The 12,325-nt window shown below is 53.0% G+C and overlaps 1 protein-coding gene across 4 annotated transcripts in view; it reads right to left on the reverse strand.

Moving 5' to 3' along the window:
• Positions 1-1,535: 1,535 nt before the first annotated feature.
• Positions 1,536-12,325, reverse strand: part of SPTBN2 (spectrin beta, non-erythrocytic 2) — a 40,381-nt gene continuing 29,591 nt past the window's right edge. For all 4 annotated transcript variants that reach the window (XM_070488231.1, XM_014844742.3, XM_070488228.1 and 1 more), the window contains 16 exons: positions 12,041-12,130; positions 11,421-11,681; positions 11,212-11,342; positions 10,773-10,977; positions 9,833-10,207; positions 8,905-9,149; positions 8,671-8,809; positions 8,336-8,420; positions 7,861-8,057; positions 7,369-7,511; positions 7,203-7,278; positions 7,073-7,123; positions 6,637-6,857; positions 6,187-6,360; positions 5,581-5,623; positions 1,536-5,250 (listed from right to left, as the gene is read on the reverse strand). In XM_070488231.1, the coding sequence (XP_070344332.1) occupies positions 5,017-5,250; positions 5,581-5,623; positions 6,187-6,360; positions 6,637-6,857; positions 7,073-7,123; positions 7,203-7,278; positions 7,369-7,511; positions 7,861-8,057; positions 8,336-8,420; positions 8,671-8,809; positions 8,905-9,149; positions 9,833-10,207; positions 10,773-10,977; positions 11,212-11,342; positions 11,421-11,681; positions 12,041-12,130 (2,670 nt within the window). In that variant the 3' untranslated portion in view covers positions 1,536-5,016. The remainder of the gene's footprint in view (positions 5,251-5,580; positions 5,624-6,186; positions 6,361-6,636; positions 6,858-7,072; positions 7,124-7,202; positions 7,279-7,368; positions 7,512-7,860; positions 8,058-8,335; positions 8,421-8,670; positions 8,810-8,904; positions 9,150-9,832; positions 10,208-10,772; positions 10,978-11,211; positions 11,343-11,420; positions 11,682-12,040; positions 12,131-12,325) is intronic.

The raw sequence follows: 12,325 nt of genomic DNA on the forward strand, positions 1-12,325 counted from the left end.
CCAGCCACTTTGATGTGTTCCTTTCGCTGAATTCTGTTTCCCAGCCATTTCAGAAGAGGTACTGTCCTTCCAATTTTAATAACACTCATACTTGTCTCCCACCTAGTTCTATCTACCTCTCCCCTTCCCTTCTTCTCTTGGGCATTTCCAGTTTCTCTCTACACTCAGACTTTTAAAACATGTGTGGGGACCTCCTTGCCCATTTCCGACATAGCTTTCTCTCGTCTTCACTATTGTTTTCTAACTTGGGTTTCTTCACTGTGTTCCAGGACAAACTTCACAGGTGGAGAGCCTGAACCTGCTATGGCCCACCTTCATACCCTGGGTTTTGGGTTCTGTCCTCCTCTGCAATTCCCAGAATTTTGTGAGGTCACCAAAACTAATGTTCTTTTCATAGTTTTCACCCTTCTAAGATTTTCATTACATTTACTATCCCTCTCCCCACGTTTGGATACTGCACCAGTCCGTCACCTTCCCCATGGATTTCCCTACTCTTTTTTATTCCCTTTTATCTCCCGTCCCCTTCCCTCATAGGCAACCATTCTAATAGTTTAACGTGTATTATTTTGTCTGTGTTCTTGCAAGACATGTCTTTTTAGTACACATTTGCTTTTTCCATCATTAAAAATGTTTTATTGCAGAAATTTTCAAAAAGGCACAAATAGAGAATGTTATGATGAACTCCTTGTGGACCCTTTACCACAGCTTTGACGATTATCAACATTTTGCTGATCTTATTTCATCTAACCCCTCCAGTTCTTTTTTTTGGCTGGAGTTTTTAAAAGCAAATCCCAGATATAATGTCCTTTTGCCTATAAGAACTTCACTATCTGCCTCTAATTAAAACATCAGCCAGCGCTATGCTCGTATTACCTAATACTTATATTCACATTTCCCCTAGATTGTTGCAAATATGTCTTTTTACAGTTGGTGTCTTCTAATATGGATCTAAATGAGGTTCACAAATTATGCATTTAGGTAAATTATGTAAATCGTGTTGTATAGCTCATCGTTGCTTACTTTTTTCACTAAGCGCTATGTTGCCATGTGGTAGCCAACCGCTGAGTAATACTCTATAGTGTGCGACCACCACATTTTACCTATCCATCTCTGGGTGTAGGACACTCAGGTTGCCTCCGACTCCCCACCATTATAAACAAGGTTGCAATTAACATCTGTCTGTTAATCATGTGCCCTAATAGATCCCGGCAAGAATTTGGGGATGTAAGCCCAGGGGTGGCATTGCTAGGTTGCTGGGCCACAGGGTGTGCATGGAACTAACTTGTCTAAGTAGTGCCAGCTTGTTCTCTGGCAAAACTGCACCAGTCTTACCCTCCCACCTGCAGCACACGAGGGGCCCTGTGTCTCAACATCTGCGCCAATGTTTGACATTATCCAGTTTTCTAATTTTTGCCAGTTTACTAGGTATAAAGTGATACATCACTGTTGCTTTAATTTGCATTTCTCTGATTACTAATGATTTTAAGTATCGCTTCTTGTTCTTGTGAAGGTTTTTGGGATTACACGTCTGTAAATTTTCTATTCATATCTTTTGCCCATCTTTCTTGTTAGGTTGCAGTTTCCTTTCTGTTGTTGATTTGCAGGATTTTCTTGTACCTTCTAGATATTAATCTATCATTGGTTTCAAATATCTTCTCTTATTTCACCATATTATTAACTTTGTCCATGGTGTCTGTCAGTGAGCAGGAACCCTTCATTTTTATGTAATCAAATTAATCAATTTTTGTCTTAAAGTTTGTGCTTTTGAAGTTTTTTTTTTCCCTCCCCAAACCTGGGCCATCCTCGTCCGCCATAGTTGGTACTTATGCTTAGAATATACATAGTATATTCTATTTGTAGTTCCTTCTAGTTCTTCTGTGTGAGCTGCTGCCACAGCATGGCTACTGACAGAAGAGTGGTATGGTTTTGTGCCCGGGAACCGAACCCGGGCCGCTGAAGTGGAGCGTGCCAAACTTTACCCACTAGGCCATCAGGGCTGGCCCTTGAAGATTTGTATAAGATGTCATTTTCTACCCCCCTGAGTCACAAATATATTCTCCTACATTTTTGTCTGTTCACATTAATGTTTTTACCTTTCACATTTACATCTGCAGTCCATTCAGAGCAATGCTGTCCAAATAGAAATATAACGTGAGCCACATATGGAACTGAAAATTTTCTAGTAAACACATTTAAAAAGTAAAATGAAACAGTTGAAATTAACTTTAATACTTTTGAAACCCAATATAGCTAAAATATCATTTCAATTTATAATGAGTATAAAAATGATTAATGAGATATTTTAAGTTATTTTTTTTCCTCTTCAGTCTTCAAAATCTGGTGAGCATTTGCCACTTACAGTGCATCACAGGTTGGACTGGCCACACTTCAAGTGCTCGGTAGCCCCATGTGGTTTGTGGCTTCTGTATTGGACAGCACAGACCTAGAGTTCACCCTTGGAGGTGGTGTTAGGTAAGAATGCAAACACATTTTTCCTCTAAATAATTAATGCATTTTATCTGTCCATATTTCCCCACTGACTTTTGGTGCCTGCATTATTGCATTTTGGGGCTCTGTCTCATATCCCTCACTGCTCCATTCCATTCTGTCATCTTTCCTGGAACATATCTTTCCTTCCACTCATATCCGAAGATGTCTCCCAAGACTTACTTCTTGACCTTATGCTTATCCTCGTCCATGTCCTGTCCTTAAGGATTCATGCACTCTGGTAGCATCGGCTGCCACAGGTATGGAGATGATGCTCCAACCATATCTTCATTGCTTGTCCATTCACAGGGACTCACCACGTTCTGCAGGACCAGTTCATGTGGCTGCCCTATTTACACTTACACTTTACATGTTTACATGATAATTTCTCCATTCATTTCTCACCCTCGTATACATTTCCTTCTAAAATTTTCAATTATTGCTTTCCCCCTCAGCCCCCAGGCTTGCCACCTTGGAGTATAAACACCCAGCTTCCCTGAACAGTCCACAATATGTGACTTCCTCTTCCTTCACACAGTGGAGATTTTACAGTTGTACCTGAAGAACAAGAGAAGCTTGTAGTGCTGACGTGTTATTCCGTTTAGTGCCATGACAGATTGTTCCAGTTACGTTTTTCTACGTTCACAGTGGAAGACTTCTGAATCTGCTTTTCTTAAGAGAAAAGGGTAATTATTCTGTGGGCTGTCTGGTCTACCACATCTCATGTTGGGAGACCATTCTGGGGTTGTGTTGTGCCAGTCCTGGGCCTGCACACGCCTGACCCTCTCTTTGTCATGGCTGATGACAGTTGGGGTCTGCTAAGCCAGGGCCCTCGGCCGAATACGCTGAAGATGGGGCTGCTTTCCCAGAAAGATCTTCTTTGAGCCCCAAAAAGAAACGGTTGTTTGTGTGTGTACGGGAAACCATGAAAGAACAAAGCTTTTCCTGGAGGAGGCCACCAAGGCAAATACTATTGCCCTGAAACTTCTAATTGCCAAGCCAGAGACAAGGGAGAAAGCCACCTGCTCCTTTTTTTATACTTCACTAGATCTAGAATACATTCTCCTGCGTGTGTGTGTGTACTTACACAATTAGGATGTACCTTGTGGCTTCCCAGGGTGATGTCATTCTATTGGTCAGTGGATTGGGAACCTGTCACTTATCGGATCCCTGTCTGAACTCCCTTGATCCTCTCTATTGGGGATGAGACAGAAAGCGGGGTCAGTAATCACCCTCTGTGTTGCTCCACTCTCCACTGTCAGGCTGAGCAGTGGCTGAGACTAGGTTGTGTCAATGCTCTTCAGTCTCTCCTTTTTTTTGTGGTGAGGAAGATTGGCCCTGAGCTAACATCTGTTGCCAATCTTCCTCTTTTTGCTTGAGGAAGATTGTCACTGATCTAACATCTGTGCCAATCTTCCTCTATTTTGTATGTGGGACGCCACCACAGCATGGCCTGATGAGTGGTGTGTAGGTCCGTGCCTGGGATCTGAACCTGTGAACCCCAGGCCGCCGAAGCAGAGAGCACGAACTTAACCACTACGCCACCAGGTCAGCCCTGAGTCTTTCATTTTTGAAAACATGTGAGAGAATCACAAGTGAAGAAAGCTGTGCACAGGGAAGTAGTTGTTCCCTGCCTTTTAACATTAATACTGCTTGTTAACGTCATCTTGACCCATGGTGAACTTTCGTCTAAAAAGAGGCTTGACATTGGTCAACCCAAAAACCGGAAGTTATTATCATGGGGAGCGAGACCAAGGTAGGCAGGCTCTCAAAATAATGTGATTCTTTGAGGGCTTGCAGGCTGGGGGCAGGGTGGAAACCTGACACCCAGGAGACCGGAGCCAAGGGGAAGAACACGGCATAAGCAGAGAAGCTTGTGGTCAGGAAAGCAAAGACACCCAGAGGCAGTAAGAGAAGCTGAGCCGTTTAATCACCTCCTTGGCCAGACTCAAGGCTGCGGTTGCCCCTGAACAACTCACACCTGGAAGCCGTTGAGAGTCACTGGAGATGGAGTGGCCACTTGAGTCAGAGGATGAGGGGGGATGGGAAGGGGGGGTTGCAGTGTCTCTGACTCTGTCATCTGGCCATCTTGCCCCCAGGTCCTGCTTCAGCTCTGAGAGGTTCCTGGCTGGTCCCCAGGGGCAAGGAACCAGATGGCGTGCCCTAGCTGTGGTGGGAGAACGGCCCTGAGGCAGGGGCAGCCATTACCCACATGGCCTATGGTGAGGGTGTGGCGCCGTCCGCACTGTGGTGGGGGGTAGAGGCGTAAGGCTGGGGAAGAGCGAAGTGGGGGGAGTGGAATCGGGGGTTGCCTGGGTGCCACCACCAGTCTGGAATTAAATAGCAGAAGAGAAGGGTTGCCCTTGGGAACACTGACTTGTCCCCAGAGACAGTTCCTGGTGGTGGGCTGACCTTGGCAACAGACCCTAGCAGCAGGCAGTTGTCCTGACAAGAGGGTGGTCCCTGTTGACAGTCCCTGGCAGTTTCCTGAACAGAGGGAGGGAGCTGGCCTGGGAGTGTTGCCCCCAACTACTTGCTCTTCTTGAAGAAGCTGAAGCGTTTTTCTCGCTCTCGTTCTCTGCCATCTTTGCTGCGAAGAACGACAGGCCCCTCAGCCCCAACTGGTGACACAGGGGGCATGGTCATGGCCCGGGTCATGCCCCGGGTGGCAATGGGCACTGCTGGCTCTTCAGGCTCTCCAGAGGCGGAGGATGCAGTGGCAATGGCCGCATTCACCACCCGCAGCCACGAGCTCATCTCTGCCTGCAGGGGGCATGAACAGACAACTGGTCAGCTTCAAGGACGCTGTGCCGGGGTCGCCAGCCTGCGGAGAGCAGGGAGGCTGAAGAGGAGGAGGCAGAGAAGCATCTGACTATTTCATCTCATTGGAGGAAAAAACCCCTTTAAGATAGGGAACATGTTTTTGTGTGGCCTTCACAAACATCCAGTGGGCACATTGTGGGTTGTCTGATTACAAAGAATGAGACACTTAAGAAAAAAGAGAGAGGAGAGTGGAGAAAGGCGAATCTGCAAACAGGATTCTAAGAACGGCACGGAGAGACAGGGACACGGGCGGAGAAGGGAAGAGCTCACCTCGTCCTTGGCCTGGAATAAATATTCTTTTCCATCCTGTAAGCTGTTGAGAGAGAGAGAAACCTCAGAGCAGAGCTGAGAATCTGGACTGGCCCGATCAGGGCCGGCACGAGCTCAGTTATCACCCAGGGACCAGGCTGGAGAACGTGCCAGCTGCAGCCCTCAGAGCCAGATCTGACACGTTCTGCACATTCTTCAGATTCCCAGGACTGTGCAAAAGCAAATCCTTCCTGATTGGCTGCCGAGGACCAGGGTGAGCTCACTTTCATCCCAGGCCGCGCCTCCTGCTCTGGCTGCCTCCTGGCAGGCAGGGGCAGGCCCCTGAAGGTCCCTGGAGGCAGGGGAGTGCCAGCACTCTGCCTGCACATTTCCCACCCAGGATAAGCTTTCAGCTTGATATAATCAGCCGTCAGGCCTGCGTCTCGGTGCTCCTGCTCCCCTTTGTGTGGAATACAACCAGAATCCCCCGCCTCTCCCTCATGCCCATCTCTGTCCCTAAACGCCTGGCCCTGTAACTCTATTCCCTCGGGACCTAGCTCATGGCTCCCTGTCACCTTTATCATTTCAGCTTCCCCTCCCATCTGGAGAGCCCGGTTCCGCTCCTACCCCAGCTTGAAGACATGTTTGCGTTTTCGATAATCAAAGGCGACGCTGCCCTGGGCCCTGGCCAGGCTGACAGGCACTTCTCCGTGGTATGGCACGCCTGTGCTGGCTGCCTTCGCATCCTTATAAAAGCCGAGGCTCCCACGCCGCAGGACGCAGTACACGTTCTGCCATGACCTGGGAGGGACATGGTGCAGGTGACGAAGCCTGTAACCCTGGGAATAGCTTGGGCGTCCTAGGACTTCCAGGGAAACTCCTGTCATTAGGCCCGTCATCTTTACACCCTCCTAGCCCTTGCTGAGCCCCACTCTGCTCCTGAGTCCCACCCCTTTCCCACAGGACGCTCCTTCTACAGGGCGCCCCTTCCCCTCTATCTAGGAAGAGGTTCCAGGCAAGCCTCTTCAGAAGGCGGGAACTGGAAAGGCCACAGTGCTGCACGGCCAGACCCAGCACCTGTTGGCAGCCTTCTTGCCGAAGGCTTCCATCTCCTGTTTTCGGCACAGCATCCCCTCCATCTGCTCCTGGGCGGAGAGCTCTGGGCCTCGAGGGGGCAAGGTGGCAACCCGGGCTGACTCAGATGACCTGCTCTGGGGCATTGTAGGAGGGGCCGGGCCCCGAGTCTGGGTCTGCCTCTCTCCCCGTGGCCCGTTGGCCTCATCCCCTGCGCCAGACTCCTGAGGGGAAATCAGTGTCAGCGTCAAAGGATAAGACAGCAGATACTTAACCTGAACGTCATGAAGCTTGAGGTCTAAGAGCTGGTCTTCCCACCCCCAAATTTCCTTTGAGCCTCTGCCCTCTCCCATCCCCACGATCCCCCCCACCCGCTCACACCTCTCTTCGTCCCTTCATCTCCCAGTTGTCAACACCCACACCTCCAGGAGAAACTCACAGGCCTTTCTGGGAAGCTGCTCTGCTCAAGTCTCTGTTGTTCCAACAGGGGCTACAAGGACAAGAAGCTGTAAGATGATGTGCAAGAGGGGCTAAGGTTCTGAAGGGGGCACACGGGACAGGGGTGTCACCTGTGGGGACTCTGCATCTGTGCAGACTCCGTTAACGCTGGCCGCCTGTGTGGCTGCTGGTAGTCGGGGGTGGGTTCTGGAGCAGCAGAAGGTGACACAGAATGCTAAGTCCTCGGGTCGCTCAGGCTCAGCGTCATCCTCCTCCCCCAAGAGCCCCGACTCTCACCCGTCCCAGGGAGCAGCAGGAGCTGTGTGGCTGTCCGCTGGGGCCCCGGCAGGCAGGCTGGCTGTGGGCTCGGGAGGCGGGGGCTGCTTCCTCCGTTCTTCCTCCTCCCTCTTTCTCTTCCGTTCCTTCTCCTGCTCCTCCAGCTGTCAAAAAATTCTGAGATCAGAGCGTAGAAGTTCTCATTTAAAAGGTATTGGGAAAAGCTGAAATGGCTCAGCTCGAGTCTAATGAAACAGGAAGGATGGAGAATATAATTCCAAAAGAAGGTGGGGATTAGAAGTAATGGGGGAGGATGGTGTCTCTTAGTGTCGCCCAAGGGAACTGATGACTCCTAAAGCTGTGGTGACAACACGGCACTCTCAGCTCACATCTTGGAGATGCCGGTGCAATGGGAAGAGAAGAAATGTGTTCCCTAAGCAAGAGAGAACACAAGGGTGGGTGGGGAGGGGCAGTGGGATGGGGCGGGCGTTCTGGGGGTCGTGCAGCCCTCACCGCGGTGAGCTTCTCCAGTGCGCTGAAACGCTCCTCCCAGGCCACTGCTGACTTCTGGAAGGCCTCGTGCCGCTTGATGAGGGTCTCGACTTCATCGACTGTGCAACCCAGCTCAGCACTCCGCACCAACGGCTCTTGGCTGCACAGCCAGGCCTCCGCCATACCCGCATCTCTCCCAAACACGAGCACCTCCAAAACTGCAGGGATTGGGGGTCACAGGGAGATGGCAGGTCAGAGTGGGCACAGGCAGGGCACTGTAGCCACAGCACTTCAAGAGCAGGGACACAGAAAAAGCCACTGCCCCAGAGCAGGAGCACAGGGCAGAGCCAGGCAGTGCCAAGGGTGGGTGCCTTGCATCCCACGCCCAGGATTCCTGGTCTTACCTGCTCTGGAAACTACAGGGTACAAGAACCCCTGCCCCTCCTCCCAGGGCCTGGTGTCCTCAGTCTGTTTCCTGACCCCCACAGTGGCTCACCAAGCTGGAGCCAGTCCATCTTCTCCTGCCACTTGTTGGCTGTCTCCTGGCGCCGCGCCTGCAGCTGAGACAGCTTCTCTGAGATCTAGGGGGCAGAGATGTGAGTTAGCACCCAGTGGGGCTTTTCCAGGGTCTCTGGGGACACACACAGGGGAACTAGTGACTTCTGATGTCAAGAGGCAGACAGTTCTGGGGGAAAGAGGAAATGTGGGAAATCCCTGAACAGCGCTGAGGGGAGAACAGCGAAAGGTTTCTGCAAAGAAAGAATGAGAGGAAGCAGAAAGACTCAGGAGAAATCAGTGAGGATGCCCCAGCTGCACCCGGGCCTCACCCACCTCCTCAGCCGCATAGTGGCTCCTGGCGAGCAGCCCCTGCCCCATGTCGATGCAGGAGGAGAAGCGGTCCGCCCTGGCCTCTATCTCTGCCTTGATGCCCTGGTGGTTCTTGATGACCAGGTCCGCAGAGGACACATCTCTGGGGGTACAGAGACTGTATCACCTGCTGCCCACAACCCTATCCCAGCCACCAGCCCACAACCCCAGGAGGCCACTGGGCACCACGGGCCTCACCGGGGCCGCTCCTGGGCATCCATCTGCAGGTTCACCCCATCCATCCACAGCATCAGCTCCCGGACAGCCTTGAAGAAGCGGAACTTGTCCGTGGTGTCCACAAGCAGCTGGTGCCGTGCAGCAGAGCTTCCCTGAAGCTGGGCCCAGGCCTCGGCCACAGCCTGCATGTGGCGACCAATCTCCTCGGCCTTGTCTCCGGCGTAAGCCTTCTGGAGCCGGTGGCCATCGTCCTGTACCTGCTGGACCTGCATGGCCCCAGGTCAGAGTCAGGAAGAGCTCAGAGACCCCGAGGAGCTGCAGTCTCTGCTCTCTATGTCCTGTCCATTTTACCAGCCAGAGAATCAGGAGGAGGAGTGGGGGCGGGGGGCTGGCAAAGCAGGCTAGTGGCCCTTTTAAAGGGTTGCCCCCAGCCTCCAGCTAAGCCCAGGCCCCCAGATGAGACCCAACGGGGGCCCTGTTTTTTGACAAGGCTTGCTCTGGGTACCAGCTTTCATTTGAGCTCTCAGAGGCCTGGCCATGACACGAGGGACGTCAAAGATCGACAGAATGAGATTTTCAGCCTGAAGAAGGGACTTGGCTGGGGGGTCTGTGGGATCTACAGGGTTGGAGGAAGGACCTATGCTTATTTTGTGCAGGTCGAGAGCCTGAATGGGACCAATAGGTAGATTTTAGTACAATGTGAAGAATCTTCTAGCCATTGGGACCATCTGAAAATATGGGTCCTCAAGGAGCCTTGTCATTAAAAGTGTGAATGCGGTAGCTAGATGTCCCCTGGCCAGAGATGTTTTCCTGGAACTATTCTGACCTCATCCCTAAGTGGCCCTCAAGAGGATGCCCTCCCCCCAGCGTTTCTGAGGGACCCCTTCCCCCCCCTTCCCCACGAAGTCTCCTCCAAGCCACCCCCAACCTCCTCATGCTGGGGTCACACCTGGGCGCTGAGGGCCTGGATGTCATGCTCAAAGGCACAGTGTCGGCGCTGCAGGGCCTCGGCGGCGTTGAGGTCCCGGCCGGTGCCATCGGGAAGCTGCTGCTGCTTGTGCTGCACCCGCGCCAGGGCCTGGCGGGCCCCGTGCAGGAAGCGCTGCAGCTCGTGCGCGGCTGCCAGCACCTGACCCCGCGTGTCCAGCAGCTCCAGCAGGTCAGCCCAGGCCTCGTTGAGACTGTCTTTCCACTCAGCCACGGTGGCCCGGGCGGCATGGCCCCCAGCGATGAGCCCGTTGGCCAGTGTGTTGGCACTATCCACGCGCTCCTGCCCGATGGTGCTCGTGTCCCGAGAGAACTCTCGGAATTTGTCCCGGAGCATCTGGTGGAGGAAGCAGTTGCACGGACAGCGCTGTCACACAGGTGGAGCGAGTCCTCTCACCCCAAAGTGGGAACCCGCTTCTCTCCCCTGGGCCACTTGGGCCAAAATAGACTTCTTCAGTAGGGCTGACTCACTGAGCAGAAGCAACTGGTTCCCATTGACCCTGATTTGACCGGCGCTTGCAGCCCCCATCAAAGGTGTTGGGGGTGCTTGGAACCTTTAGCCTTCGCACGAGGATCCCCTAACTAGGCCCATTAGTTTTGCACCAGTGACAGTCCAAATCCCCAAACTGTGGAGAGGAGTCTCAAATCCCCCTGAATGTTGAGTTCTGTTGAAAAAGAGCGATGGGTAATTTCCTTCATGCCCACATCTATGCTCAGTCCCATGTCCTCCTTTCTGCACAAATCTTCAGATTAAATACCTCAAAACCATTGGGGACAGCGCTGCTCAGTCTGATCTTGTACCCCCTGCCCCTTGGCTCTGCCCAGGATGAGGCCCTAGTCTCCCAAAGGGTCCTCTACTCTTCCCGGAGCTGATCTGCGGCCGGCATCCTCCCTGTACTCACGGTCACGTGCTCGTAGTCCTGGCCCAGCTCATGGGAGGCTGCCACCACCTCGCGCTCCTGGATCCACTGCTCCAGGTCATCCAGCTCACGGCGGAGCTGGCACAGCCGCAAGTGCTCCTGCAGGCGCTCCCTGCGCTCGCCGGCCAGCTCCTTCAGGCTGGCGTACAGCTTGTCCACCTGGGCTTGGCGGATCAGTATCCGCGTGCTACAGGGGATGGGGAGGCACCACAGGACTTAGGACGCATTGTTCTGATCCCTGGCCTATTCCATAGAGTCCTGTCCCTCTTAGCCCCCCAACTACCTGCCAAGTCCCTGCTTCTCCAGCTTTCTAGATGGTTCTAAACACACGTAGTACAGAAGGCTCTGCAATCCCCATACCTTCTTGGAACTGGCTCCCCCTCCCCCACGGGCTGGGCCCCTTGCTGCCCGCTGTGCTCACCTCTCTGGGTGGTCATGGTCAATCATGTCCTGGCTGCTGGCTGCCAGCTGGTGGATGGTCCGGGCGTAGTCGGCCAGGGCTTGCTCCAATACCTGATGCTTCTTCACCTCTGCCTGGGCGCTCAGCTCATCCTGGGGGAGGGGACAGTGGGCATCAGGGAGCAGGGGTCAGGGGGAGGAAACAAGCAGCCACACAGCCTGAGCACTCACCTTGGCTTTCTCCTGGCCCATCATGTGTAACTCCTGCTCGCCCATCCAGGCCTCTGCTTCGGCGGCATCCCGGTAGAACTGCTGGGCCCTCAGGGCCTCCTCAAGTCGCTTTCCTCGAAGCTCCAGCTCGTGGCCCAGGCGTTTCCACATTTGCTGCAGCTCGGCCAGCTCCAGGCCTGCTGCCACCGCCCCCAGAGCACGCTGCCGCTCTGTCAGGTCCGCAATCCGCGGCTCGTGGCCCTGTATCTCCTTCTGCAGGGTCTGTCCACAGCACAGAAGAGGAAACACTGAAAGGCTTGCTCAGGGACCCCTCAGCCACATCCCTTCTTACACCTACTCAACGTCAAGGGCCCCACACTGTTGCTTCTCCTCCTTCCTAAGTCCTCATCATGTCCCCTCTTTTCTGGCCCAAGGATGTGATGGTAACGCCACTTCAGGCCACAGGATCTCCTACCAAGGGAACCCACCCTCCGTGGTGAGGAAAGGCAAACCACTGACGTCTAGGATTACACACAGCATTGAGAGGGAGCCAGGGAAACCCCAGATCTTAAGAAGGAAACAACTTCCAAGGCTGGGGAGGCTCATGGAACCTTTCCTTTTGCCTTTAGCCTCTGCCTCACCTGGTTTTTCTTCATGAGGAGCTGGACACTGGGCAGGTCCTTGCCGTGTTCCATGGAGCTAGCCATGGGTAGCCGCTCCGTCACCCACAACTGGAGGAGAAAAAGGGGTCAGTGGAGGTGCAGAGGGCAAAGTGAGGGCTAGGGGGTGGACCGTGGGGATCCTCGGGACAGGTTTTCTAGGGCTCCTGGTATGTGTGTGCTAGGAATGGTCATCTCTGGTTCTGGGGTAAAGGGATCTAGAGGACATCCCCAAGTGTCCCTAGAGGGTTGATTTTCAATGCCAAA

This window comes from Equus asinus, chromosome 17 (genome assembly GCF_041296235.1).
Source record: "Equus asinus isolate D_3611 breed Donkey chromosome 17, EquAss-T2T_v2, whole genome shotgun sequence".
Classification (NCBI taxonomy): domain Eukaryota; kingdom Metazoa; phylum Chordata; class Mammalia; order Perissodactyla; family Equidae; genus Equus; species Equus asinus.